Below are 13,492 nucleotides of genomic sequence, written 5' to 3' on the forward strand. Positions count from 1 at the left end.
CAGTATTATCCCGCTTCATTATCAACCACTTCTTGAACATGATTTCACCCCACCCACCATCCCTTTCCAAAAGTGAGTTACACAAAGGATCAAACAGAAAACCCACAAGGTCATGGAGATCTGAGAGGCTCAAATTGCCTTCAGGAACACTGAATGCTGAAGTCAAAGGGGACACCTGGATGAGATCAATGTGTGTGTGTGTGGGGGGAAGCCAACCACACAACAAAGGAAACCATACTTTATTAAACTGGAGAACAAAAACATAGTATTGGGGACAAAGATAAAAAAGAAAAAAGGAAGAATGGCTGGGAGAGAGGCAAGGTCACAAAGAAGGGACAAGGGTGGTCTGTGGTATCTGTGTGCCTCAGAAATGTGCAGGCACACATGGTCCCCATGATACCTCTTGCACTTAGATCAAAAAGCCAATACAATCAGATCTTCAGAGATCTATCCAGGCTTTCTTTCTGCATCCTGTTGTTGGTTTCACCTTCAGCCCTGGACAGTCATGTAGTAGGGTCTTTGCCGTAGAAAATTTAAATTTTCCAACCATAGCCCCGCTCCGCAAAGCAGCAGTTTCAGCTTCCGGAGAAGTTCCGTTCTAGTTGCACTCACCACAGAAGCCAGGAGCCCTTGGTCAAAGCCCCAAATCTCAAAGAAAAATGTCAAACCTTCAGAACTAGTTATTTTATTAAATGATATTAATACACATTTCAAAAGGATTTCATTGTTGTTGCCTCTAAAGCATGTACTTGTTTTGTTTTCCACACTGAACACGTCGAGAGTATCATCCAACATATCTAATTTTAATCTTAACAGGCATTCCCGCCCATTCAAAAAAGGGGGGAAGGGAGGAAAAGGGGGAAAAAGCAGTAATTTACAGCGGCTTCAAAACAATTAACAGCTGAAGCTTAATTCTGCATGAACCGGTAACTCCAGGCTTGATAGTGAATATTCTGCAATTAGGAAGTTTAGCATATTCACATTATCTAGATAGGTTAGCTGTACCATATATATATCACAAACATTGTATTCCTGGGATCGGAAAGGATCAAAGTCCTACTCTCTGATCATTTTACCTTCCCTGGCATCAAACCAAATTCTATTTATGCTCACCTTTTGGGAGGGGAAAAGGGAGCAGGGAGAGAGGGCTCTCATCTAAGCTGACTTAAGAGTAAACTCTTATACAATACTTAAGGACTTGATTTCTGATAGTATCACTGAGCTTTAAGTGGTACCAGTGTATTCACGACCCCCCGACCAATTCTCTGTCTGTGATTTTACAGTGAGCACCAAGGACCTTAGTAACAACTCTGCATATTCTGCTTTCATATATATCATGTCCTTGCCAAGACACACTATATTATGCTTTCTTTAAAAAAATCTTATTTATTACATTTTTAAATTCAGGTTGAAATACAAAAGTCAGAGCATGGGCATGGAGTTTTAAATCACAGACACAGAAAGGATAAAACCCCTTTGTTTCATGTTATGAATACCAGAATTGTCTTTTTTGTTTCACTATATCACATATATACATTGTCGTCTTCATTTACTGCTGTAGACAGACTTAAAGTTAACAGCTGACAGTCACATACAAATCCTCACTTCCATCCCGAAACAAACTCAATGAGGATTTTGTAGCTTAAAAAACAAAACACCTTGCAAAAAAACACCAACCCTTTAAAGTCCATCTTTTAAACTGTACAAGGTCTTCCTTTCCATGTATTAGTCATCATGCTTTTGAGGACAATTACCCTGCCTCAACATTTAGGAAGCCACTTTCCTGACATCCCACATTTTCTGATAAAATCAAATAGAGAGCCTTTTCAAGTAAACACTACTTTTAGCTTAAACAAGAGCAGCAGAAGGAATTCACATTCTTTTATTCTAGAATGAAAAACATCCCACTTAATTTCTGCAAAAAAAGTTTCAGTTTTGAGTCAATTAGAACTCCCCTCCCCTCCCCCAACCTTTACCCTTATTCTCAATCACACTTTCCCCTAAACAAATGTCTCAGGACTCAAGATAACTATATTGTTTCTTTGCTTTGCTACACTATATACCCCATCCCACACATAAAGTCATGGTATCATGCATTTTTGTGGGGAGAGCTACAGGGCAGAGAGGCTGGAGAGGGTCAAAGACAGAACAGTTGACTTAAGACCAGAAATGCCATCAGGAAGATGAAGGACTTGCAGCCTCCTAACCACAGAACACATGGCAAGCCCAAATAAATAACATGGAATAAATTACACAAAAACTCCCAAACTAGGACCCACAACTGGTTTAAGCTGCTCTCTGAAACCAGGTTTATTCTGACACAAAGAATCATCTTCTGTTGCTGTATTGTCCACTCTCCCCCATCTTTAAATATTTCACTAGAGGAATCCAAAACAATTCTCATACTTCCTACAGTTAGTTCTATGCTCCCTTGGAAGAAAATATGAAACTTGCTAGGATTCCCTAAAAAAAAACACCAATACGGTTTTATTTATCTAGTTGGAGATTACCAGTGTGTATACCCTGGGGTAAGACAGTAAATAATACAAAATAATAGTAAAGCAATCTTTGCTTTTCAGTGTTCTTAAAGTTAACAGACACTAAAAGCATACTGATTGTCTTTTTTCCCAGTTTTAGTTGTAGAAATACAAAGAAGCCTTTCTGTTTGGGGAGAAGGAAAGCACATCCTTCTCGTGTAAAATGACTAAGGGCAGAAACATTATTTCCTATTGGGAGTGGAAGGTGAGGATAAGCCTTGAGCCTTAAAATGTGACAGATTGCTAGCTGTAGAATGGGGTAGTCTGGGTTTCTCAGGCCCTCCTGGTTCTCTGTAAAGAAATGCATAGTAATACCCACTTGTCATTAAGACACACCTAAAGAGGTGTAAAGCACTGGAAGAGGCTATTGAACCTCCTCCTTTGAAATAACAAGAACAGGAGTAAATCCAGGACTAGGGCAAGGAGGAAAGATACAGACCAATAGTTCCTTTCCCCTAGTAGTTAACCTTTGTAAAAATCACCAACAAATATCACATTAGGGAGGCACCATGATAAAAATGTCTACTTATTACATTAATAAAAAATTTAAGAATAATTTCAGTTGTGCCTCTGTATCAGTTGTCAACTTACATGGCTTTCTTTCTGGCGAAAGCAGAAATGAAAACTGAGAGGGAAAAAGTCATTCACAAAAAAAAAAAAAAAAAAAAAAAGCAGGAAGCAAGAGCTTGGTGCAAGACATGTCAAACTAACTCAGAGTTTCCCATTCTCATTTATGAGGGATGGGCAGGTCACATCACACGGTTGATGGTTCCTTTCTGTAACTCTGTATTGGAGTTACACCTTATTTTAACCTGGAGATTATATCCAGCCACCGCTCTTTCATGCCAAGGATAAAGAGGAATAATTTTTACCAGGATAGAATGAAATCTGTATCTCACAAAGTTAGTCACACTGATGGTTCTTTAGAAGAAGAGGCTGATTTTTTTTTTTTTTAATTAGGATTTTAGGAGAAAGGTAAAGAATCCAATTTCAATATGTCTTTAAAAACAAAACAAACTTGACAGGTCTATGGTTTCCCACCTATCCTCCCTTGCAACATCTTTTGGCTTGTCAGCAGGGCACAGAGCATACAGGAAAAGGAGCCACACTGGTCACAGTAGTTACTTAATGGGAAAGAGAAGGGGACAGGAATCCTTCTATTGGCTACTTGATAAGCCAAGCCCAAAATAACATCCCAACATTGCACATGTTATTCTCTGTACTGATGGAAATTTTATTTCAAATGTAGTAATACTCTTCAATAAATGGGGCAAAATAAGATTTGTCCCCCCACCCCCACCCCTCAAACCCCCAGCCAATGAAGTGGCTTTGGTTGTGTTTCTTTGCCCGCCCCCCATCCCTTTAAAATACAAGTAGCTTGGGGAAGGTTGGTAAGTGCAGTGGGAGGGAGGACTGAATGGAATAGTGAAATGTAAGCATGTATGACTTTTTAATTTGGAAGGGAGGCCCTTTGTCATTAAAAAAAAAAAAAAATCAAAGGTAGGAAAACAAAACAACAATAAACCAAACTCCTACTTCCAATGCTCTCTAGAGTGTTCAAAATGCTTTTCCCTTGGTTTCCATCAGTACCTGGGAGGGAAGAATGGGCGTTTTGGTGCAAAGAACGGAGGGCCCCTAGCAAAAGGTGGCCTGGGTCTCTTTAGACTGTGGAACGGGTCTCTGCTGAGAAAAGGTTCCCTAGGCCGAAAGTCTGGCCGGGGATTCCGCAAAATCATACCACTCCGGTTGATAGCGTCTCTGTGTGAGGGACCCAAGTGGGGGCCACTGCTGTTGTTGCTGCCTCCCCCACCTCCTCCTCCATGGGCTGGGCCCAGGTGTTCCAGAGAATGGGAGGGTAGGCTGAGGCTCTCTCGTACACGGCTAAGACCAGGGCCGTTGAGGTCCCGTTGGGTGGGGCCCCCATGGTCCCTGGGTCCTGGGAGCACCCCAAAATGCTCAGCCAGGGTCCCTTGAAGGAGGGAACTATGGTCCTTGGGAAATACTGCCACAGCTCCCGCCACTCCGTGCTCTGCCAGTGGTGGGGCTGGGAAGGGTACAACCCCAGAGTGGTCAACAGGGGGTGGAGGAGGAGGTGGAGTAGAAAAGGGAACACCACTCCCACCACTGCTGCTAAGTTCCCCAGGGGGTGGAGGAGGGGGTGGGGTGGGGAAAGGAACTCCGCTGTGTTCTCCAGGAGGAGGGGGTGGGGCGGCATGGGCCAGGGCCGCCTCCTTTGTGAAGGGATTCGAAAGATCCACAGTGGGTAGATGAGTGGGTGCATCTCGAGAGAAGATACCACCATGATCCTTAGGAGGGGCAGGTGGGGCAGATGACGGCCCCACTGGCTCTCTCTGGAAGGGTGTCCCATGTTCCAAGGGGGATGGGGGGAGATGATGCTCAAATGTTGAGTTGAAACTGTTGGAACGGAAGCTGCCGACACTTTCCTGAAATTGGGATGCCCGTTCCTTGTATGGTGCTGCTTTAAAGCCAGTGAGGCCTCCGCTGCCCCCACCCCCAAGGGATGCCAACTCAGAGGCACTTGAGGGGCCATTGTCAAAGGAGCTGCCTGAGGAGCTCAGATCAAACCAACCCACCCTTGAAGCCTCGCGCCCGTGTCCTCTATTTCCCTTCCCAGGAACTCGGACGGACTCTACGGTCTGTATGGGCTCCCCTGACATCCTCCTATTGGCTGCATTATGATAACCCAAGGTTTCTATAGGGGCCCCCTTCTCTTCGGTGCTATCAGGCAAGTCTAAGCAGGAGGACGAGACTCGGGTTTCTATGCGGTAGTGCTCTTCTTGTTGCTGCTGATCAGTGGCTGTCAAGCTGGGCTGGGTGAGGTTTGAGAGACCGCTACCGTCACTTGAAGTGCCCTTGCTGGGGGCCTGGCCAAAATGCTTATCATCTGAGGGTTTTCGGGAGGCGTTTTTAAGCATATTCTTAAACTCAATCGTCGACGTGGTGGAAATGGTGGGGGCCAGGACTTTCTCCACGCCTGGTGTGGGTGGGTGGCCCGTGGGAGCGGCAAGGGTATTCTGCGGAGAGAAAAGGGAACGATGTGGGACTGGGTGAGGAGGGTCTGGGTACTGCTTCTGTGGCAAACCGAGATGCCCAGTGGTAGACTGAGACAAGCTATTGTGGTTGGAGTCAGGGGTGAAAAATGAATCATTCTTACTCGGTGATGGCGACCGGTCAGCCCCCGGTTCACTCCCTCTTATGCTGAAGGCACCAAATAGCCCAGGGGAAGAGGAGAGATGGTCACAATTCTCACTAGAGTCCAGGAGGGCCCTTACAGATGGAGGGAAGGCAGACTTTACCCCAAATTCTTGGGCCCTGTGGCTATAACTGGAGAGGATTGGCTGGTATTCGGTGGCATCAGAAAGCTTGCTTGACTTCAGGATAGACTTGGCTGGTTTCTTCTCTAGGTTCATCATGGCAGAGGGTGGAGGCCCTGAATACTCAAAATCTCGGTAATCCTCATCTTCCTGGAAAGAAGTATCTGGATAGAATTTTTCCTGTGAAGAGTCCATCAGGGAAGATGGTCTCTCCATTCCATCAGAAGGCTGCTTATAGGGTGATTCACTGCCCAAGCCAAAAGGTCGATATGTAGGTACAGAATTGGAGAGTTCCCGGGGGTAGCTTTCCTCTCTCCCAGGGGGTGGTGATCTTGTACTGCTGGGTGTTGAGGAACCAGGGCTAATGATCTTAGAAAGCAGGGACATGGTGTCTACACTGCTGGATGTGGGCTTGTCCATCATCTCATCCTGGGTGGGTGTCCCACTCCTTTCATCCCGCACAGGGGTTCCATCAATGTTGTCGATTGACGTGCTAGTAGGGCCACGTTGGAAGTCTGAGGGGTGGCTTTCTGCTGGGGCACTGGACCCCAAGCTGCTCAGAATTGGGATGTTTAAGTTTAAGCCACTGAAACCAGGATTACCTTTTAAGAAGTTGTGGATCTTCATTTCCAGGCTTGGAGAGGTGGACTCGGACTCCAGCTTTGGCTTGGAGATCTCTGAAGATTGGCATATGGCAACTTCAGTAGGTGCGGCAGCAGGGTTAGCACTGTGGGTTCCTGTAAACCCCATCGAGTTGGATGGTAGCTTAAAAGTAGTGCTTGGAAGCCCTGGGCTTTGCCCAATTGAGGCCTTGCTGGCTGATGTTGAAGAGACTTCAGAAGTTGATGAATTAGGAGAATAGCTGAAGCTTTTGGGAATAAAGGATTGGGTATTGGAGGGCAAATTTCTTCCTTTTACACTAGAGACCGTGGTGTTGGCAGGGGAAGCAGAAGTGCTCTGGGATGCAGCTTCACTGGCTGGGACTGGGTTCCCAGTAACACTCTGAAGTAAAGATGACAGGCCTGTAGAAACAGATTAGAGGAGTTAAAAAGAACAACTGCCTACCTTATAATAAAAACAATGTAGGCTGATTGGATATTCCCATTCATTCCAGTGGGAACCAGACAGACATTAAAATATGAGGCCAACGGGAATCTAGACCAATCAACCAATGGTGAACTGTCATAGAAAATACTGGACCTATTTCTCAATATAAAGAGAGCAAATTATTGAAATGTTTGTAGTACAGCCATTAAATAAGTTCAACGTGGCACAATAAAGGCAACAGGAAAGGGGAGATTTTCGTGTCAGAATCATTCATGGTTTAAACAAGACAAGGCAGGAAAAGAAAGGAGGCAAAATTATCCTTAAAATAACACTTTAAGCCAGTATTTCTTAATGTTTGATCTGTGGAACTGTTTCTCTAAGTGCAAATAGATATTCTGTCCAATCCTTCCTTTCCAGCCTCTGCAATTATCTCTAATAAGTTAATGGGCACTGTTGAGGGAGAGAGGGAGAGACCGGGGGGTGTGTGTGTGGAGAGAATACGCATCACTGAAATTTATTTCCTTTTTTTTAAATGTCTTTTTAAAAGATTTTATTTATTCATGAGACACACACACACACACACACACACAGAGAGAGAGAGAGAGAGAGAGAGAGAGAGAGAGAGAGAGGCAGAGACACAGGCAGAGGGAGAAGCAGGTTCCATGCAGAGATCCCGACGTGGGACTCGATCCCAGGTCTCCAGGATTACACCCTGGGCTGCAGGCAGCGCTAAACTGCTGCACCACCGGGCTGCCCCTGAAATTTATTTCAATAGGGTCATTTTTTTTTCAAGTATCTCTTGCTAGATTTTGGGGAAACAATGCTTTTACCTATCATTTTTGGTTGTAAAATGTAGCAATAGTAAACATACAAACACACACTACAAAGAATTATAAAGCTAGACCACCTAATAGCTTAGAAAATTCACAAATTATTCATCTACCCAGGTTGACACTGATGAGATTCAACCCTACTCACTGATAAGACAAAACCTCAGAAGCTCTGAGAAAGAATTCTTTGGGGCAAAGGATGAAGTCCCATCAAAGCAAACTGCTCCTGTAGAAAATTTTTTACAAAAATACTTGACAAAGTGTTTTGGAAAATTCGTTTTTTTTTTTTTTATTTTTTTATTTTTTTATTTATGATAGTCACAGAGAGAGAGAGAGAGAGAGGCAGAGACACAGGCGGAGGAAGAAGCAGGCTCCATGCACCGGGAGCCTGATGTGGGATTCGATCCTGGGTCTCCAGGATCGCGCCCTGGGCCAAAGGCAGGCACCAAACCGCTGCGCCACCCAGGGATCCCTTTTTTTTTTTTTAATTTTTTTTAAATTTTTTAATTTATTTATGATAGTCACAGAGAGAGAGAGAGAGGCAGAGACACAGGCAGAGGGAGAAGCAGGCTCCATGCACCGGGAGCCTGATGTGGGATTCGATCCCGGGTCTCCAGGATCCCGCCCTGGGCCAAAGGCAAGCGCCAAACCACTGCGTCACCCAGGGATCCGAAAATTCGTATTTTGGAAAATTCACCCAATTTCTGGTTATAAATGAAAACTTTTTGTGCATACTTCACCAAAATTTATAGCTTTTAGTCATATACTAAAACTATTCCTTCATAATGTTATGGTCAAAGAAAATAGTATTTCATAGGATACTTTAATAAACAAAGAAACACTTCAACATTTTAATTTTAATCCGATATTTACTAAGAGACTCAAGCTCTGAAGAATTCTGAGATCATTCCATCCTTGGAACAGTTTTTTTTTTTTTTTTAATATTTATTTGTTTATTTTAGAGAGAAAAAAAGGAGGGGAAGGGGGAGAGGGAGAGTGTGTGCTAAGTGAGGAGGCTGACACAGGGCTTGATCTCACGACTCTGAGATCACCATCTGAGCCAAAACCAAGAGTCAGACACTCAACTGACTGCACCCACCTGGTCGCCCCCAACCTGGGAATATTTTTAACTGCCAACTACTTCTAGATAATAAGTGCATGATTAGATATTCACTAATATCTGAATAATTGAAATATCGTTTATTTCAATTACCCCCAAAAAAATAAAATCCACATTTCATTTCCAAAAAGTTCTCTGGCTATATAACTTTCCACCACTAACAGTTTCATTTAATTCTTAGTAGCCACTGTTCATACCAAAAACAGAAGTCCTCAAGCACTAGAATGTGATATATGATGTCATGTGATTTTTAAAAGATATTTTAGCTTATCTTTCGGATATTGTGGGATGAAATCTTGTAAAGATAGACACTCTCAGATTTCTGGTAATAGGTGAGATAGTCTCTTACTACTAAATATTACTTTTCTTCAATCTTACAGGCCATACTCTATGGACCTTTTGCCAATTGAAGTCATTCTTTTGTGTTAAATATCTGTGAATAATAGCTGTGGGTGACACAATCAGATTGTAAGAGATCCCTTTTATAGTCTTTTAAGAATGCATCTATTTAAGCTGCCGGACAAATTCTTTTAAAAGTCAAGAATTCTACTTTCCACAAGGAAATGAAAGGTGATGAACTACGCTGTTACTCCACAGAGGTGGTTTTCTGGGGTCTCCAGAAACACATTCTGTCAGAACACACCTAGTTCTGTTCAAATGTTGCCTGATTGCCTGATGAGAAAGTCCACATAACACTGGTACAATAATCTACTGAAAGGAAAAGCTGTAAATATTATTATATCTATGTAAGAGGCTAATAAAAACAAATGAGTTCAACATTTTTACCTTAACTGCAGGATGGTGACAGAAGAGGGCCTTGAAAGGAGAATCAGAACCATGCCAATCCCTCAGACTAATTAACTCTAAAATTCATACTATTAGCTATGCTGTAGTATATCATTAATCCTTTATTGCTAGTGCCAATATATGGCAGCTGTGGATTACTAGTTAATAGTATTTAATTCTGTGTAACAGAATTCTCCAATATCTAAAGGCAAAGTTCACTATAATCTAGTGTGATCCATTTACAGAATGGCTATGTTTTATATTCATATAAAGCAGAGTGTTTCAACCTTAGCACTACTGGCACTCTGGGCTGGATTATTCTTGTTGTGGGGGCTGTTCTGTGTAATGCAGGATGTTTCATAGCATCTCTGGCCTCTACCTACTAGATGCAGTAGTACTCCCACCCCCACCCCAGCTGTGACAAAAGATGTGTTCAGATAGTGACAAATGTCCCCTGGAGGCTCCTGGATGAGAACCTCTATAGAGAGTTAAATGGCTATACACACACACACACACAATACATATATATGCATGCATACATATATATGTATATACATATATACATATGTGTATACATGTATATATATACTGCTCTGCTATATGAAATTCATTACGTAATTATACTTAGGTGCTAAATAAAGATTATGTCGGTATTTGTAGGGTCTGAGAAGAGAGAGCAGATAAACTTAATGAAAAAAATGTTAGAAGCAGACAGTTTTAGACACAAAGTACATAATTAGCAAAGGTGAATAGAGAGGTTCAAATAAGGTAGATACTATAGGTAGGTGAACACAAAAAAGATGTGCTGTACCTATAATACAGGCCTCTATAATTTTATAAACATTAGGATATAAAAAAGGAAAGTCATGCCTTTTAATATTTTTTTACATTTATTTGAGAGAGAGAAAGGAGGGAGGGAGAGAGGGGGAAAGAGGAGGGAGAGAGGGAGAGAAAAAAGGGTGGAGGGAAGAGGGAAAGACAGTCTTAAGTAGAGTCTGTGCTAAGTGCAGAGCCCGACACAGGGCTTGATCTCACTTCCCTGAGATCAAGTCATGATCAAAACCAAGAGTGGGACACTTAACAGATTACACCACACAGGCACCCATCTCATAAGATTTTTGATAGTAGAGTGACCTTTTTAAACTTTCTTTAGATTTGGTTAACACTAAAAATGTAAATCTCAACATAGCTCCATAAGAGCTCACATAAATGCAACCCCTGGGCATGGGGGTGAGGGGTCATGCTGTAGGTCAAAGAACACTGGACACCAATCAAAAAACCTGGCTTTGGGATTCCTGGGTGGCGCAGCGGTTTGGCGCCTGCCTTTGGCCCAGGGCGCGATCCTGGAGACCCGGGATCGAATCCCACGTCGGGCTCCCGGTGCATGGAGCCTGCTTCTCCCTCTGCCTGTGTCTCTGCCTCTCTCTCTCTCTGTGACTATCATAAATAAATAAAAATTAAAAAAAAAAAAAAAAAAAAACCTGGCTTTTAGTCTCAGCTCATCACTGAATAGATAAATGTGTGACCTTAAGCAGATCACATCACCTCACTAGCCTCAATCTACTCACCTGAAAAAGAGGGGATTAGACTAGACAGTATTCTCTTTCAGCTTTGACATTTTCTAATTCTATCAATGCCATGATAAATATAAAGAAGATAATAAGCGAACTGTATTATACATTTCATGGCTTTGGATTTTTCAGAAATGGAATCCAGGGTTAAGCCAAGCATTCACAACTCCAGTCCCTCTGGCCCATGTCAGTTTACCTTGCAGCGCTGGGGCCGACTGTGTCTGGGTTTTAGAAAGAGCAGACAGAATGCTCTCTGGGGTGATCTCCACCTTAGAGAGGATATTTGCCAGAGGGTTGTGAGATGTTGTTGGGGCAGGTGCAGGTGTTTTCAGGCCACTGCTGAGGTTGCTGGGACTTGTTGGAGTTCCTGGAGAAGGTCTTGATGCAGGACTGACCCCTGGTGGCAGAAAGAATAACTCAAGAAAATTCGACTCAAAATGACCATTGAATTTGTGATACTTTCCACTCACTCAAACAGGAATGCTTCTGTGACAGATCCACAAATAAGGCATATCATGGCTTGTACAAAGGAAAAACTGAAAATTAATTAAAATCTGCTCCTGTTGACTTGGAACACCCTTAAAATAAACAAGCTCTTTTCATACATATTCGTTTTAAAAAAGTCAGTAGAAAGAGACTAAAGGAACCTTTTCTTTTTTCTATACCAAGAACCTATACTTCAGAGGCCTATAGGAGTTCAATAAATCTTAATGGCTGATTATGATCAGAGCCATTACACCTGTGTAACTCAGTCACTGCATAATTCTAAGTGATTAATAAGTTGTTTGCTTTTGAAATGACCTTTAAAATGAGATTATTATTATTTTTTTAAAGATTTTATTTATTTATTCATGAGAGACAGAGAGAGAGAGAGAGAGAGAGAGAGAGAGGCAGAGACACAGGCAGAGGGAGAAGCAGGCTCCATGCAGGGAGCCTGACGTGGGACTTGATCTCCAGGATCACACCCTGGGCTGAAGGCAGGCGCTAAATCGCTGAGCCACCAGGGCTGCCCTAAAATGAGATTATATAAGCAACTTCCTTTACACCTTTACATTTTAATTTTTTTAAAGTAGGTTCCACACCCAACATGGGGCTTAAACTCTCAACCTCGAGATCAAGAGCTGCATCCTCCAGGGACTGAGCCAGCCAGGCGCCCCTACATCTTTATATTTTAAAACACTGGGTTAAAATTTTTTTAAAAAATTTTTTCTGGGTTAATTTTTAATTTAGAAAAAAAGGGTATATAAAAAGATGAGAAAATATTTTTTTGAGAAAATAATTTTTGAATGATCAAGAATATGAGAAAGTATTTCACAAGGAAAACTAAATGATAAATGAAAAAAAAAGTTTAACATCTTAATCAAAGAGAGAGAAATTAAAACAAATGATGTTTGGAGAAGGGACAAGAGAGAATCTTAAGCAAGTTCCATGCTCAGCGAGGAGCCTGACATGGGGCTCAATCTTACAACCCTGAGATCATGACCTGATCTGAAATCAAGAGGACACTCAACCGACTGAGCCACCCGGGCGCCTGACTTTTTATTTTATTTTATTTTATTTTATTTTATTTTATTTTATTTTATTTTATTTTATTTTACTTTATTTTATTTTATTTTATTTTTTTATTTTATTTTATTTATTTTATTTTATATTTTACTTATTTTATTTATGATAGTCATACAGAGAGAGAGAGAGAGGCAGAGACATAGGCAGAGGGAGAAGCAGGCTCCATGCACCGGGAGCCCGACGGGGATTCGATCCCAGGTCTCCAGGATGGCGCCCTGGGCCAAAGACAGGCACCAAACCGCTGCGCCACCCAGGGATCCCAGGGCGCCTGACTTTTAAAAGTAATCCCTATACCCAACAAGGAGTTCGAACTCACGACTCTGAGATCAAGAGTTGCATGCTTGGGGCGCATGGCTGGCTGAGTTATGGAGCATGTTACTCTTGATCTCCCCCATGTTGGGTGTAGAGATTACGTGTTTAAAAAAAAAAAAAGATTTGCATGCTCTACCGACTGAGCCAACCAGGCATCTCCAAATAAATGACTTTTTAAGAGTGAAGTTGACAAAGTATTAAAATAAGACAAAATAGCGCTGCAGAGGTGAGGAACAATGAGAACTTTCATGTGTTTGGTACATAAAGTGGTACTTTTTTTGGTGATCATTTTAGTTATAACACAAAAAGATTAAAAACCTACATGATTTTGTCTCTATCTTTTAGAAAATTATATTTAAGCTTTTATAAAAAATGAAATTATAGGGAT

The 13,492-nt window shown here is 42.1% G+C and overlaps 1 protein-coding gene across 6 annotated transcripts in view; it reads right to left on the bottom strand.

Annotated features, from left to right (window-relative positions):
• Positions 1 to 224: 224 nt before the first annotated feature.
• RPRD2 (regulation of nuclear pre-mRNA domain containing 2) overlaps positions 225 to 13,492 on the bottom strand; it is a 92,432-nt gene continuing 79,164 nt past the window's right edge. For 2 of the 6 annotated variants that reach the window (XM_041755114.1, XM_041755113.1), the window contains 3 exons: positions 11,423 to 11,623; positions 6,475 to 6,894; positions 5,344 to 5,572 (listed from right to left, as the gene is read on the bottom strand). In XM_041755114.1, the coding sequence (XP_041611048.1) occupies positions 5,484 to 5,572; positions 6,475 to 6,894; positions 11,423 to 11,623 (710 nt within the window). In that variant the 3' untranslated portion in view covers positions 5,344 to 5,483. Of the gene's footprint in view, positions 6,895 to 11,422; positions 11,624 to 13,492 lie in introns of all 6 variants that reach the window. The other 4 variants (XM_041755112.1, XM_041755111.1, XM_041755110.1 and 1 more) reach the window with 2 other exon arrangements.

This window comes from Vulpes lagopus, chromosome 5 (genome assembly GCF_018345385.1).
Source record: "Vulpes lagopus strain Blue_001 chromosome 5, ASM1834538v1, whole genome shotgun sequence".
NCBI lineage: Eukaryota > Metazoa > Chordata > Mammalia > Carnivora > Canidae > Vulpes > Vulpes lagopus.